The sequence below is a fragment of the Ornithorhynchus anatinus genome, chromosome 7, assembly GCF_004115215.2.
Source record: "Ornithorhynchus anatinus isolate Pmale09 chromosome 7, mOrnAna1.pri.v4, whole genome shotgun sequence".
Classification (NCBI taxonomy): domain Eukaryota; kingdom Metazoa; phylum Chordata; class Mammalia; order Monotremata; family Ornithorhynchidae; genus Ornithorhynchus; species Ornithorhynchus anatinus.
The window spans coordinates 6,113,596-6,128,687 of NC_041734.1; the positions used below are offsets into that span (position 1 = coordinate 6,113,596).

The 15,092-nt window shown below is 44.4% G+C and overlaps 1 protein-coding gene across 2 annotated transcripts in view; it reads right to left on the reverse strand.

Moving 5' to 3' along the window:
- Positions 1-15,092, reverse strand: part of NKAIN3 (sodium/potassium transporting ATPase interacting 3) — a 274,113-nt gene that overhangs the window by 90,025 nt on the left and 168,996 nt on the right. For both annotated transcript variants that reach the window (XR_003760798.2, XM_029068368.2), the window contains exon 3: positions 14,258-14,338. Coding sequence is in view for 1 of the 2 variants with exons in the window: in XM_029068368.2 (XP_028924201.1) it covers positions 14,258-14,338 (81 nt within the window). In the remaining variant the exon portion in view is untranslated. The remainder of the gene's footprint in view (positions 1-14,257; positions 14,339-15,092) is intronic.

A 15,092-nucleotide genomic window follows, 5' to 3' on the forward strand; every position in this document is an offset into this window, starting at 1 on the left:
CTTGGGCAAGTCACTTCGCTTCTCTGTGCCTCAGTTTTCTCACAGTGTAAGTAGGAGGGAGAACAGGTATTTAATCCCCATTTTACAGATGAGGAACTGAGGCACAGAGACGTTAAGTGACTTGCTCAAGGTCACACAGCAAGCTATTGGCAAAGCGGCATTAGAGCCCAGGTCCTCTGACTCCCACGCCTGTGCTCTTTCCACTATGCCATACTGTTTCTCTGGCACATAGCAAGCAATATCTAATGCCACAACTATTATTATTATTATTATTATTAGTGAATGTTCTTTGCCCTAACCCCTCCACCTAAGAGTTTGGGTCACTTCACAAAATCCTGTGGGCCAAGAACAGAGTGGTTTTGGGGATGTGCCATCTCAAAGGCTTAACATGGTGCGTGACATCCAATGAGAGCTCAATAAAGACTACTTCTGCTCCAACACTTCTCACTAACTTCCTTGGCATGGACTGGGCGATCCTAAGCACGGGTCCGGTCCTTGGATTTTCACCACGCACAAGCCATCAAATGCAGCCTGATGGAGAACAATCAGTTGGCAGACAACCCAGTCAATCCTAGCTTCAGTTTGACATAGGATGTACCTGTTATATTGTTATACTGGACTCTCCCAAGACCTTAGGACAGTGCTGTGCACACCATAAGCGTTCAATAAATACGATTGCCTGACAGTCCCTTCATAAACTGATGTCAGGGCTTCTTTTCTACTTTAAAAAGCAATTTTGTTATCCTCCATAGCAGTGCTGCTGCTCACAGGGTTAACCACGGGTGCCGGCTAAGCAATCTATCGATATTACCTAGTGAGCACCTACCGTGTGCGAGCACTGTACTAAGCAGTTGGGACAGTTGAGCAAAAAGATACACTTCCTTCTCCCCAAATCTTCCATTCCTAAAAGGCCATTGCGGATAGTCTTATATTTAAGGCAGCGTGACTTCATTTCAGCCCTTTTACCCTCTTCCCAGGCCCTCATTTCCTTACCAACCAAGATCTTATATACTCTGAATGGGGTAACCAAATGTACTATTATATAATCCCTTTAGTATAAACCCAAGGTGTGTCGGGTGATGTCCATAACAAAAAAAAAGTGCTTACTACAGTGCCCTGCACATAATTGGTGCTTAATAAATTACTCTTATTACTACTAAAGAAAGACAGTCTTACACATGGCACATTCCAAACCAGGGCAGAATTTGCTTAAATGTCAATGGGAAGAGGGGGAGGTTGTCTTTCTTTTACTAATGTGTTCATTTTCTTTCTAGAACCCTCGGTTCCTTGCTAGAGAGAAGAGAGCAGAAAAAAGAAAATAGACAGAAACTTAGGGCCATCAGATAATGGCAGCAAGAGGAAAAAAATAGAGGAGGGAGAAACAGACAAAAGGGACTGGGAGAGAGGCAGAAAAGGAAGGAGTGGGTGAGGGCTTGGAAAAGCGAGGAGGATAAATGAAAAATATTGGAAAATTGTTTTATGATTATTACTCAATGAAATAGGTGATGAAAAGTCCAATTTCCAAGTAAGCGTTTTGCTTATGGCACCTCTGCCTTATTTTATTTATTCTCCCCTTACCTGGCAGGAGTGCGGCAGTGATTACTGTTATATTCCGTAAAGAACCGTGTGCTCCTCAGAGGTCTGAGTGCTCTATTAATGCAGACTAATAACAACCAGTATCATCGGAAGGGAGGGCCATTTGTAATAAAGCACTTGGCCTTGGCAAACACTTCAGAAAAAATAAAACAGGGCTTTCCATAAATGTGATTCATAGATTAAGTAAAAATCTCGACGGTCTAATCCCATCTGTAAATATTTTCATAAGACGACATCCGCCTTTGTGCCTCAGGGTCAGACACACATGCTTGCCACATCCCAATCCCATATGAAGAAATACTCATTACCTCACCATCTTTTGCTTCCTTTATGCATGGTGGGTTTTCACGGACAAAGACTTCTCTCCAGATTTTCCTTGTGGGTGGCCACTGTGTTAGCCATGGGATGAGTAAACTGGATGACAGAGCCAGGACTTTAGTGCCTGGAAACCTTCCGACAAGCAATGCTGCCCCAGAGAGACTTCATTGTGATATCAGACAACTCAGCAAACCCCGGGAAAGTACATAAACTGAATTAAAAAATAATAAAGTGTGAACATAAATAAACAAAGGGTTTTGGGCAGATTGTGGTAAGATGAGGGAAAGTTGTTGCCAGGGGAATGACATGTTTATTCAGGGTAGGACCAGGTGGAATTCAATACTCTCTCTTCTAATTACTTCAGGAAGACTGCCTGGAGGAGGAGAGATGTCAGGGGCTGTTTGAATGAGGAATGAGGATTTGGTAAAATCGGAACTGGGGTATTCCAGGAAGAAGGTGCAGCCAGGAATGAGTCAGTGAACAGAGGCGAAACCATCTCATCCTACCAACGTGCCTGCAATCGGTTTACTTCAGGAAGTTCTCTCAGTTCTTCATTCATTTTAAGAGTGTAAAATGAATAGTATTTATTCAGGATTTACTAAGTGTAGAGCACTGAACTGTGCCCTTGGGAGAACACAGTACAACAGAGTTGGTAGACATGTTCCCTGATCACAAGGAGCTTGAAGTCTTAGAAGAACTCAGATGGTGCACAATAAATCCCGTTACTACTCCAGGTAAAACCTACAAGAGAGCCACGAAAACATGGACACATCGTGAACAGCTGTATTGTGAGCTAAGCTGGTCCTTAGACTTACTTTAAAAGTAATTGCTTAGTTTCTGTTCCATCGCCATCCCCAACGTTATGATTGGATCCTAAAGGTAAGTCAAAATTACAATAAATACCCATCCAGCCACCCGCTTCCCTTACTCTCCCCATTTATTCTAAAGAGATTTCCTGCTCAACTTGGCCCCTTCTATATTCCCATCTCCATACTCCAGTACAGACATACCTCATTATAAAATAAAGTTTGTTCATTAAACATGTGGCTTTATCACGGGGTGCATTTCTCCCATAGGCTTACATGGTATAAATTGGGATCTCTTCCAAAACTTCTGAAGATATAAAATCCCTCCACGCGCTAAATACTGTTATATGAAGCATCATTAAACTATTGTTTAACCTTATTTAAATTATTTAAAGCATTACATCCCACTTTAGTTAAATGAGGAGTTGTATGATTGTAAAGCTTTGCAGGAGGCTGGAAAAAATAGAAGCTTCTTCTGCTGACTGAGGTAGTGGCCTTTCAACTTTGGTGAAGATCATCTCCAACTTCGATCGAATAACAGCCGTCTTGTTGTACTAATAATGGTATTTAGCACTATACTAAATGCCAGTAAAGACTATTCATTCATTCATATTTATTGAGTGCTTACTATGTGCAGAGTGTACAAAACTGTTAATTAGACAGGAACCATGTCCCTCCAGGGACTCACAATCTGTGTTTTCTTCAAGTTCTTTGCAGCAGGCCACTTCTTTCTGAATACCTCTTTAAACCTCAGAACTCCTCTCTCTCTCACGATTTTCTTCAGTCATTTTTGGAAATTCATCCACTTCCTTTAAATCCCCAAATCTTAGCCAATAGAGGAGAGAACCTCATCTGCTTTCACATCTTGAAAGGATTGACTGGATTGTCAAACTGTAATGGCTGAAATCCTGGGTTGTCTGCATCATGGGCAGGGAAAGTGGTGATTATATTGCTATGCTATGTTACGCTGTACTCTCCCAGGGGATTTGTATAGTGCTATGCACAGAGTAAGTGCTCAATAAATACAGTTGACTGACTGAGATGGCTATAACCTGGGTACAATATCATTTTATTAAAGTTACACCTCTGAGTGGAGAGAAGCAGCATGGCTTAGTGGAAAGAGCATGGGCTTGGAAGTCAGAGGACGTGGCTTCTAATCCCGGCTCTGCCACTTGTCTGCTGTGTGACTTTAGGCAAGCCACTTCACTCCTCTGTGCCTCAGCTACTTCACCTGTAAAAATGGGGATTTAAGACTATGAGCACCACGTGGGACACCTGATTAGCTTGTATATACCCCAGAACTTAGAATAGTACTTGGCACATAGTAAGCACTTAAATACCATAGTTATTGTTATTATTATTATTCCATTTGGATTGGTTGTAATCTGGGATTTTTCTGGACTTCTAGTTTCCAACCAAGCTCCATTCCTTAAACCTTATTATAGCAAACAAGAATCCTTAATCCAGGAGTTTCTTATACACCAGTGATAATGCTTTTGGCACCCAGGAGTCTTTGCTTTTGATCCCAGAGGGTCTCTCCCGCTTACATTACCCGCCAATTCTCTGGGCCAGACACTTACAGAAGAGGATAAGGAGCTTGAGGTTTCCGTTTGGTCGACCTTTACTAGAGACCTGGGGTAGCTAGAGAATAGAGTTTATTTAGCAAGGTTGAAAGATATTACCTCCTGCCATTCCAGAGAGATACCTGGATTATCAAGCTCGAATCACGTGAGCCAGTCAATAATGTACAATCCAATAGCTTTCACGCTGGAGGCCTATACAGGAAAATCATTACAACCGCTGACCCAATTTGCAGCAGGCTTGGTCACTCTTAAAAAGGAGACTAAGCTTTCCTAGCTTATTCCCATGCAGTTTGAAGGCTATTGATTTTCTGTATTTATATATATATAAAAAAAAAAACCTTAGGTAATACCAGAAAATGGCCCAATATTCATCTCTATTCACTGCCCACTTCAGCTGCTGACTTCGAAGATGAAATTCTAGCATTTTCCATTTTTGCCCTTGAAAGTTGAGATGGGAGATAAAAAAGTAATTTATGAAAGTCTCCATTCAAGTCTCCTTCGAGAAAAATGGAAGGAAAATATAGAGTTCAAAACAAACCATCAAATGATGAGAGTCAAGACCAACCCAGAACAGACCTATTCTATAGAGTTTATCAAGATTGGAGGGTGGCAGGAGGCGGGGCCGGATTCGAGAAAATCAATCCCGAGGACGTTGTGGGTCAGAGTTCTCTCTTATTTCTCTCTCAGAGCTTCACCATGACACGATGCTTCCGCACAAATGTTCAGTAGAATTTATTGAGCGCTTAACTGTGTGCAGAGCATCATGATAGGTTAGATTTTCCACAGATAGCATAGGACTCAAATTTATCAGATTTTTCTCCAATCTGGGGCCCAGGGATAAGTGCAGCGACTCACCGTTGTGGCACAGCTATGACTGACATTAGTCTTTAGCAACAGCATGTGAGAGCTTCTCAGTGACGGAACCCCTCTATGCCCATTAGACAGCAGCACTTCTACCTCATGGCGCCTAAAAGTTGCCCATTTTCCTAAGGCCTGGAGGGTAGGAGGCCAGATTCTCGATTCTAGGGAGACCTGTTCTGAAGAGAAATTTTCAAGGTGCTGCTAATCATAATCACGAATGGTAGGCTCCCCCATCCACCTTCCCCTTCCTGCCGGCCTCCCTCTCCCCTGCCACACCCCAGTTTGTTGAACTCAAATAAGGGACAATTCTCTCATTTTTTCTCAATTGCTTCCCCATTTGGGGGGCTTCCCAGTGTCCATTACTGCTTACCAAAGGTTCTTCCGGGGAAAAGAGCTTTTCTCTCATTCAAATTGGAGCTAGGGGCAGCGGGGAAGAGGAGAGGGGGAGAGAGGGAGAGGTAAGTGGAACTACTTACAAAGCCATAGGGGCAGGGGAGCAGAAAGAACAAACACAAATGAAAAACTGGGTGAGATGGAGAAGCAGCATGACCTAGTGGAAAGAACGTGGGCCTGGGAGTTCTAATCCCCGCCCCGCCCACTGTGTGACCTTGGGCAACCACTTAAATTCTCTGTACCTCAGTTACCTCACCTGTAAAACGGGGATTAAGACTATACGCCCTAAATGGGACAGGAACTGTGTCCAATCCAATTATCTTGTATCTACCTGAATGCTTAGTACAGTGCCTGGCACATAGTAAGGGCTTAACAAATACCATTAAAAAAGCAGCAGCATCAGGTCTTCTATGAAAAGCCCAGGAACAAAAAAAACTCCTGAAGCAGAAGCCCCAAGATTACACCTACTGCTTTGGCCCAGGATAGATGTATTTAGAAGAAAAGTTTCGCAGATCCCTTCAAGAAGTCTCGCCTCACCGTGACTCCAAGAGTACAAAGCAGACTGAACATCTAAAGGGGAGCAGACAGTTTTCCCCAACGCCGAAGTTCACACACTCCCTTTCCAGCACATGATCTGTTCTCCAGGGGCCCTTTCAGAGGCCCAGTTCAGACAAGGTTCAGTCTGAAAGGGACCTCTCCCCTAAACTCGATCGCTAGTTCCAAACTTCAGTTGTCAGCTAACAGCTTGGCAGCCTGACAGTCTAAATCAAGGAAACGTTATGTGTGTAGAGTAACCGGTCTAATCTTTTCAGTAAATTGCTGCCTGTGGTTTTCAAAAACACAGTAAATAGCTGGTAATTGACAATGTGTCTGACTGCATGGATAACTCGACTTCTGTGCGTTAACAAGGCAGACTTTTCAATTATTCATGCAGATTGCCCGGGGTTTGGACAACTCTGACAGCCATTGATTTCAGGGCCCAGGAGTCCTGTGATTCACAACAACCTTGAATCTCTCGTGCCCATCTTCCCCTTTCTCTTCAGATGTGAGATTAAAACTGCAACCAGTGGATAATCCAGAAAGTTTATCATTAGTCCCTCATTAGTAGTCATGGTTTGTAATGGTTACCCACTGGGTACAAAGCACCATGCCAACCACTTGGGAAGGACACAATAGAGGAGTGACACATTCCCTGCCCATAAGGAGCTTTCACTCTAATGGGAGAATGGGGCCTAATGTTTTGGGGTTTTTTTGGAGCAATCCAAATAGGTTAGTGACCGTCCAAGTGAAAAAATGTACATTTATAGGGGCGGAGAGTAGGTCATAAAAATACGTTCTCCACATGCAGGTGGGCAGCTGAACTAGGTGGACTTTTTGCTGATAAATTAATGGCCCAGGGAGCTTTCTCCACTCAAGCAAGAAAAAAGGGCTCTCCCTAGCAACCTTTACTTTCTCACTTTTTCTTTAATCTTGTTGATATTAAAGAAAATAAGGACTAATTCAGTTAACAGTTCTCCCAAAGCATAGGGGACTGGTCTACTTCAGAAATTGACTTTTTCCAGGCAGCTTAGAGTTAGAAAATGCAACAGGGACAGGAAAAGGAATGTCAAAAGTTCCTAGATTTCTTCCCCCCCCGCCGGGACTATTCACATTAAGAATGTTGAATCGTTCTGGCCAAATCAACCTATTAGTGAGTCATGCAGGCCCATTTGGGGCACTAAAATGGCAACACATCATGACTTCATACAATCAAGATGGACCTGAAAATTTCACACTGTGTCCCTCTGGTCACCACTTCCCCTTCAGCGCTTAGTACAGTGCTTAGCACATAGTAAGTGCTAAATGTACACCATAACTGTTTTTATTATCATTCCCCCACCCGACAAAGTCTGAACCACACCTCACCACAGGCTGGGGAGGAAGGGCGAAACCTGCAGAAGCAGGGGAGAGCCTGCTGAAACCTGTGTCGTCAGTAGTGAAGGATTCTACCAAAAGAACCGCCTCCATCTTCTCAGTTAATGGACAGGCTCAGCAGGAATCCGGAACATAGCTGCAGTGGATACCAAGGTGGCTGGCTACTCTGGCAACTGCTGGCTAGTCTATGGCGCTCAGTACATCATTGACACCCTCCTGTGGTATTTGGCCTGAGTATGGATTTTGTACCCAAAACATCTGCATGCCATTCCAACATACTGTGCCCTTGCCTGTCTACACGCTTGTTGCATCTCTTGCCCAGAAGAGCTGGTGTAAGTAGCACCGGTCAAGCCCTGATCTCAATTCCTCCCTGCAGGTTGTCGGTTCTGATATCTTTGTGGCTGTCCAGGGACTCACCTGCCACACGTCGGGGCACTCCATCCATCCTATTGATTTTATAGACTGTAAGCTCATTGTGGGCAGAGAATGTGTCTGTTTATTGTTCCACTGTACTCTCCCTAAGAGCACTTAGTACAGTGCTCTGCACACAGTGAGCGCTCAATAAATACCACTGAATGGTTTCCCCAGGCCTGGCCACGTCTACTTGCAGAATCTCTGGGAACCACCAATCTGCCTTCAAACCTGCTCTCTCCCTTGGGCCACATCCTTGCCCTCCCCATCCTATGTTACACTTGGCCTCTCAACTCTTGCTCCTGTTCATTCCCATCTTCACCCCCTCCACCCGCTGCGTTACATCCTGAGTCTGTGGACCTGGATGCTGCTGTATCAATGCACCACTTAAGATGGACCCATCACCAGCTCAATGTTAGCATTCACCTCTGCCATAGGCAAAACAAGTCATCCCTCCTTCAAACCATCCACTCTTCCCGCCTTCTAATTCTGTCCCGTTCTTCCTGATGGAAAGGTATTGCGCTCCACTCGATATAATAATAATAATTCTGATATTTGTTAAGCACTTACTATGTACCAGGCACTGAACCAACTGCTGCGGTGTGTACAGTGACCTTCATATGTGTATGTCCCTCTAAGCCTTATATATAGTCTATATTTTACAATAGTAATACTATGTGTTAATATATAGGCATAGAGGTCATTAAACATCCAGAATTGGAGCCCCAAACATATTTGAATTCATTCTCTTCAGTTAACCAACACTTTCTGATGGGATAATATTCATTTTGGGGCACACTAATTTTTCCAATCTAGCAACAGATCTAATAGATGTACTGACCATCTCTTTCGAGGTGCGTTCAAGTGACAATTTTTCCCTCTTTGTGAGATCTCAGAGAATAGTGTTGAATAATTCACCAGGTACGTCGTCTTCTGAAAAGGCCCTTCAGCTTAATGTCCATGTGTTATAATTTAATTGTGCTGTAATATTTTATTTTCTGAAGATACTCAGCAGAGTAAGCTATATAGGAATGCAGATAAACACATTTATCGTTTTGTCTTTTTACAATCCCGAGAACTGCTGTAAATGTCACCTGGAAGGATATGAAGTCCTTTTTTCATGTATGCATCATCTGGATTATGCTCTTAATTGAAGTTCCACAACAATGAGATCTCATCAGCCAAACCTGCTAATTAACATCGCGGTGATAGAATCCAAAATCTTGGAGGCATTTATGGGTGTTCTATTTGTTCCACATGATGTTCTTTCTGAATGACCTTATGTTCAACTTGTACAACCAAGATTTCTGCTAGCAACATCTATTATTTTCCTTGCACATCTTAGGCGGATTCCAAGATCTTGTTTAATAAAGGGCCCCGAATCTGAGAGCAGCTAGGACCGTTGGAGGTCCCTGAGGCTTCGGCCCCTGGAGGCCACCACTGGCCATGAGTCACGGGCCACAGTGATTAGGAGAGTCTGGGGACTCCTTAGCTACCACAGTCACCGGATAGAGGGGGTGAGAGAACTGATGTGAAACCTGCTTTCTGGGTAAAACTCAACCGGTAATGAGCTCCACCCTTTATGCTGTTACATTTTCAAGAACATGTAGATACACAGGGTCACCTAGAGAGAAGCAGAGTGATCTAGTCGATAGAGCAGAGACCTGGGAGTCAGAAGGACCTGGGTTATAATCCCAGCTGTCACCCGTGCTGTGTGACCTTGGACAAGTCATTTCACTTCTCTATAGCTCAGTTACCTCATCTGTAAAATGGGGATTAAGGTTGTGAGCCCAATGTCAGACAGGAACTGTGTCCAATCTGATGATCTTGTATCTACCCCAGCACTTAGTGCCTGGCACATAGTAAGTGCTTAGCAACTACCATTTAAAAAACAAACAAAACCTATGCGTGTAGTTATTCATTCTGAGTTATTCCGCAACTCCATTCTGTCATAATCAACTGCTAACTACTTTATCCTTCTTCAAGGATAACTGTCTGGCTGTCTTCTCCAAGAGAGTGTGAACTCCCTGCCTGTGGATAGAGAATGAGTCTGTTGCCTATGTTGTACTCTCCCAAGTGCTTAATTGAGTGTTTTGCCCTTAACTGCAGTCAATACTGCTTCTGCGTGGCCAAGTTACTCTTACTCCTTCTTCTTGCCCCTCAATTAATCAATCAATGGTATTTATTGAGCACTTATAGTGTACAGAGCACTGTACTGAATGCCCCTGCAGCAGACCCCTCCCTGGCCACCTTTCCCAGAAGAAAAAAAAGACAAACATGGATGGGCATATTCATTTACATAAATAATAGTAATGTTGCTTATTAAGTGCTTACCATGTGCCAAGCACTGTGCTAAGTGCTGGGTGAGCAACATGTTAATCAGGTCAGATACAGTCCCTGTCTCCCTCAAGGCTTACAGTTTAAGAGAGAAGGAGGGCAGGCATTATATCCTCATTTTACAGATTAGGAAACTGAAGCAGAGGGAGTTCACACAGTAGGCAGTTGGCAGGGCCAGGACTAAAACCTAGGCCTTTAAAACTCCCAGTTGTGAGTACGTACATACTAAGAGGAAGACAAACACAGATACATAGACACCCGCATCCATGGAAACCAACATACATACAAAAGCCCGGAAAAATATATAAAACCCAACTACATGCATAGAGTCACGCTCCATACATTCAGGCACATCTCACTTTCCACTCCCTCCAGGCCGCAAGCCAGGGATATGCACTCAAGATCTTCCCCAGACACATCCAAGGAAAAGAGGAAAAACCTCAGAGACCAAATACCTGCCTATAGACTGGAAAGCAAACCCCCAAGGCACATCCTCTCTTCCTACTGTGGGTACTTTCTCATCTCCCTCAAAATCTATGACCCTGTGGTTTTCCTGAAGGTTTGGAAAGTGGCTCCCGCCAACACTAGGAACAGACAAAGGAAGACCATTGTGGTCCTGTCCATTCGCAGCTGATCTCACACTTGGCACTTAGGCTTTTCAGTGGAGAGTTCTGTTTCAGCCCAAGGTCCCAAGAGAGGAGCGTCTGGCCACCCTCGCAGTGAAGCCGCTGCTGGCAGAGGAGACGTAAGCAAACAACAGAGCTGAGGAGGAGAAACTCTGACATCAGCACACTGACAAACAGCATCTCAGACTTAGCCACTCAGGCTGCATCTCTAAAGCGTAGATCCCTAGTCTCCTGATGATTAATCCCATGCTCTAGCTAATAGGTGACTGATTTTTAAGGTTTTTTTTCCGTTTGCCTATGTGCCAGATCACCTCAAACTTTCCCCATCTCCAAAGCCTTTCTGAAATCACATCTCCTCCAGGAGGCCTTCCCCATTTAATTTCTAAACTCTCCTGCTCTTATTCCCTAAACCCCACTTGAGGACCACCTAAATATCGGTAGATTCACAACTACACCCAGAGTCTGCCTACATAACGCAAATACCCCTTTGCTTAAGGACCAACTCAAATACCCATCCCCTGCTCCAGAGATTCCATCGATCTGGACATGGCTGGGTCCTGACCCACTCTAAATCAATGGAATATATATAATAATAATAATAATGTTGGTATTTGTTAAGCGCTTACTATGTGCCGAGCACTGTTCTAAGCGCTGGGGTTGACATAGGGGAATCAGGTTGTCCCACGTGGGGCTCACAGTCTTAATCCCCATTTTACAGATGAGGGAACTGAGGCACGGAGAAGTTAAGTGACTTGCCCACAGTCACACAGCCGACAAGTGGCAGAGCTGGGATTCGAACTCATGAGCCCTGACTCCAAAGCCCGTGCTCTTTCCACTGAGCCACGCTGCTTCTCCGCATTTCCCGAGCTGCTGAGATGGGCAAGGAATGTGTCTATCAACTCCGTCATGCTGTTCTATCCCAACTACTTGGGAGAGAACAAATAGCATCATTATTAAGTACTTGGTACAGTGCTCAATAACTGATTGATTTCTTCCGGCTCTCCTTTCATGTCTCTACCTGTCGAAGCCTGGTCTGTGCCCCTTCATGTAAACAGCCAGGCTGAGTGCTGTGAAAAGGGGATATATTGAAAACCCTTTCTGCTTCCTCAGGACAAGAGCCAATATAGGTGTCTGGAGGTGTTCCCGGTTGCTTACAAACAAGCGGTGGAGAGGGAGGACGGAGGAGGCTAATATAAGGAGAATAGCACAGTGATTTCAGCCAAATACCTCTGGAGTCACAGGTTTGAGGCTCACTCTACCAGACAGGTGGGGTGTGATCTCATAATCTCTGCCTCTCAGCTGCAGGATTCCAGATAGAAAGTGGCCTGGGCATTCTGCTTTCCAAACCTGATGCTCCTGGCAAAGACCTGACCTGTGCTTGAAGGAAGAGGTTCCTGTCTCTGACTCCTCACTCAAGCTACTTCCCCAGTCTGGAACTCCCTCCCACCTCAAACCTGCCAGACCCCAAATCTCTGCACTTCCTAAAATCCCACCTCTTCCAAGAAGCCTCCCCAGCTTCGCTCTCCACACCCTAAACCACATCCACCCCACAGTCACCCCTCAGTCCTTTCATATAACTGTCCATTTAACTGCACATTTAATTATTCATCCCGCTACTTCATTCTGAACAGTTGTGTGACTGCCTCCTATATCCTGTTCTTCCTCCTGCTCCCGCCAAATCTACCTGTCTTTCCCCAGTGGGCTGTAAGTCCCCTGTGGTCAGGGACAATGTTTTTAGGCTTCAGTGTACTCTTCCCAGCACTTAGTTTTATGTTCTGCACACTGGAAGCGCTCAATAAATACCACCACTAGGTTGATGGATTCCAAGTCTGAGCCAGCAGTATGCCCTAATAGTCTGAAAGAGGTGAAGCAGTTTCTGTCAGTGCCCAGGGGATGAGGGGTATTATGCAGTCCTCGAGACTGTAAGCTCTTCTGGACTTTTAGGTTTCTCTAGACTGTAAACTCCTCTAGACTGTAAGGTTCCTGTAGACTGTAAGTTCCTCTAGACTCTTAGCTTGCTCTAGGCTTCCTCTAGATTGTAAGCACATTGTGGGCAGGAATGTGTCCGTTAATTAATTATTATGTACCCTCCAAGTGCTCTGCACACAGTATGCACTCAATAAGTGCAATTGATGAATTGCTATGCAGCCTGCCCTCCACCTGAGGTTTTCAGCTGTTTCGTGGTACCACTTCTCGCTCCCCCACCCACCCTCGGGATCTGCATTGTTCTGATACCTCTACTCCCGAGGCAACCAGATCTCTTAAGCAGAGGATCTAGGAGACCAGAGAAAGGGGAGGAGGGATCCATGGGAGGCAGCTTGAGCAGTACAAAGGGCACGCTTCCCCCCACCCACAGCCACGGGACAAATGCTGTCCCTGTGATGGGTGCTGGACAACCGGCGGGAAATTCTTCTTTACCCAGTGGCTGGGAGTCACGTGACACTTGGCACCACTCCTTGGAGGACTTTGCATCCCCCCGGCCCTTCTTCCCACCTCCCATCCCCGCAAAATGCCACAAAGTCACGAGAGTATCAGATTATTTGTTTATGTTAAACCAGAGGGGAATTTGAAACTAACTATCCTAATTACGTTGTTGGGGTTCTGCCTTTAGAGAAACAGGACTTGTTGGTATGCAGGGAAAAGAAAGGACTAAGTCATGACAAAAGACTTATTGCTCACTTGAATGGAACCCCAAAAATGTCACCATGACAGCCCTGCTTATCTCTTCATCTTAATATTGCTTCTTGAACGTGGTCAAACACAATTTCTGTAACCCGGCACCCAACAAAGAAAGTGTCTACTAGCTGGTCAGGATTTAGAAATGACTGTCCACATAATGACGCATTCAGGTGTTTGGGATAATAAAATCATGGAATTCAGATGTTTGGGGCAGCATCCCTTATCAGCAGCCTCTGGGTTAATGTTCAAACAACGATGTCACTATGCTTTCCGTGTTGTGGCATTAATCTCCTTAATCAATCCCATTAGCAGCTTCAGACCCAAGGATGTCCATAAACGTTTTCCATTTGTTCTTTTGGAGCTCCGGTTCCCCTCATATTCTTTGTGTCACCAGCGGACATAATGATACAGCAGCAGAATCACTCTTGGAACATGGGAATCACAAATACAACTGAATTTTATTGGGCTCCAAATGCCCAACTCAATAACATTTGCATGCTTTCCAAAGAGGATTATTTCTTCAGGAACCACACTGACACACGACAATTATGCTTATTAACCGCCACCCTTTGGGCCCCAAATACTAGTCTAGTAAGAGGGCAATTTCCTCAGCGGCCACCATTTGAAATCATTAATGTATTAAGAACAAGACAGATTGTGGTCATCATCCATCCAGCCATTCACTGTTCTCATCCCTCCCGTCCCTGCAAAGTCAAAGTTAGAGGGAACCCACCTTAGAGAGCCCACCTACTTCTAAATAGAAGCAGATGATGAAAATATTCCAGGTGACCCACAGGGCAGTCCAGATCGTGTACTAGACAGAAAGAAAAAAGACAAAGAACACCGTGAAGATGATAGACTTCTTATAGCAAACCGATCGATAACAAAAAGAAGTCAATAAGCATAACTCTTCCAGGAACTGCTAGGGAGAGAAGGCTTGACAAGGGCTCTCCTTACTCAGGCCCACTGAGAGCCAAGAAATTACAAATCCAATATTCTCTGCTGCTTTAAATAGATGCCAGTAGGGCCAGATTTATTTTTTAAGGGCTTACTGGTCCATAGTCTCTAGATAATCCTTAAACGTTCCTTTGATTACTGTTTCCTGAGTATTTTCTCCTCCAATGAACACGATTATGTAAATCTGCAATGAGGTCGCTGATTATTTTGAAATAATTCAGGCGTTCGTTATCTGCTCAACAGTGCAGGGTGCAAGTTGAAAGCCAGAGTCACCATTACTCTTACACAAAGATATTGCCTGAAAATGAATTTGTGAGGGAAATGCTGAACTGGGACTCTTTATCTGCTTTTTGGAGAAAGAAGTAACTGTCTCTTTTGACAATTTGTCCACAGGTACAAAAGCAGAGAAGAACACCCGCAGGGCCAAAAGGTCTCTACAAGGGGAGAGCTGTCTCGACCCTCATTTCCTCTTTTCCCACTCCCTTCTGCATCACTTTCATTTGCTCTCTTTATTCATCCCTCCCTCAGACCCACAGCACTTAGGGGGGCTAATAAATCCATAATTTATTTATGTTAATGTCTGTCTCCCCTTTTACACTGTGAACTTGTCG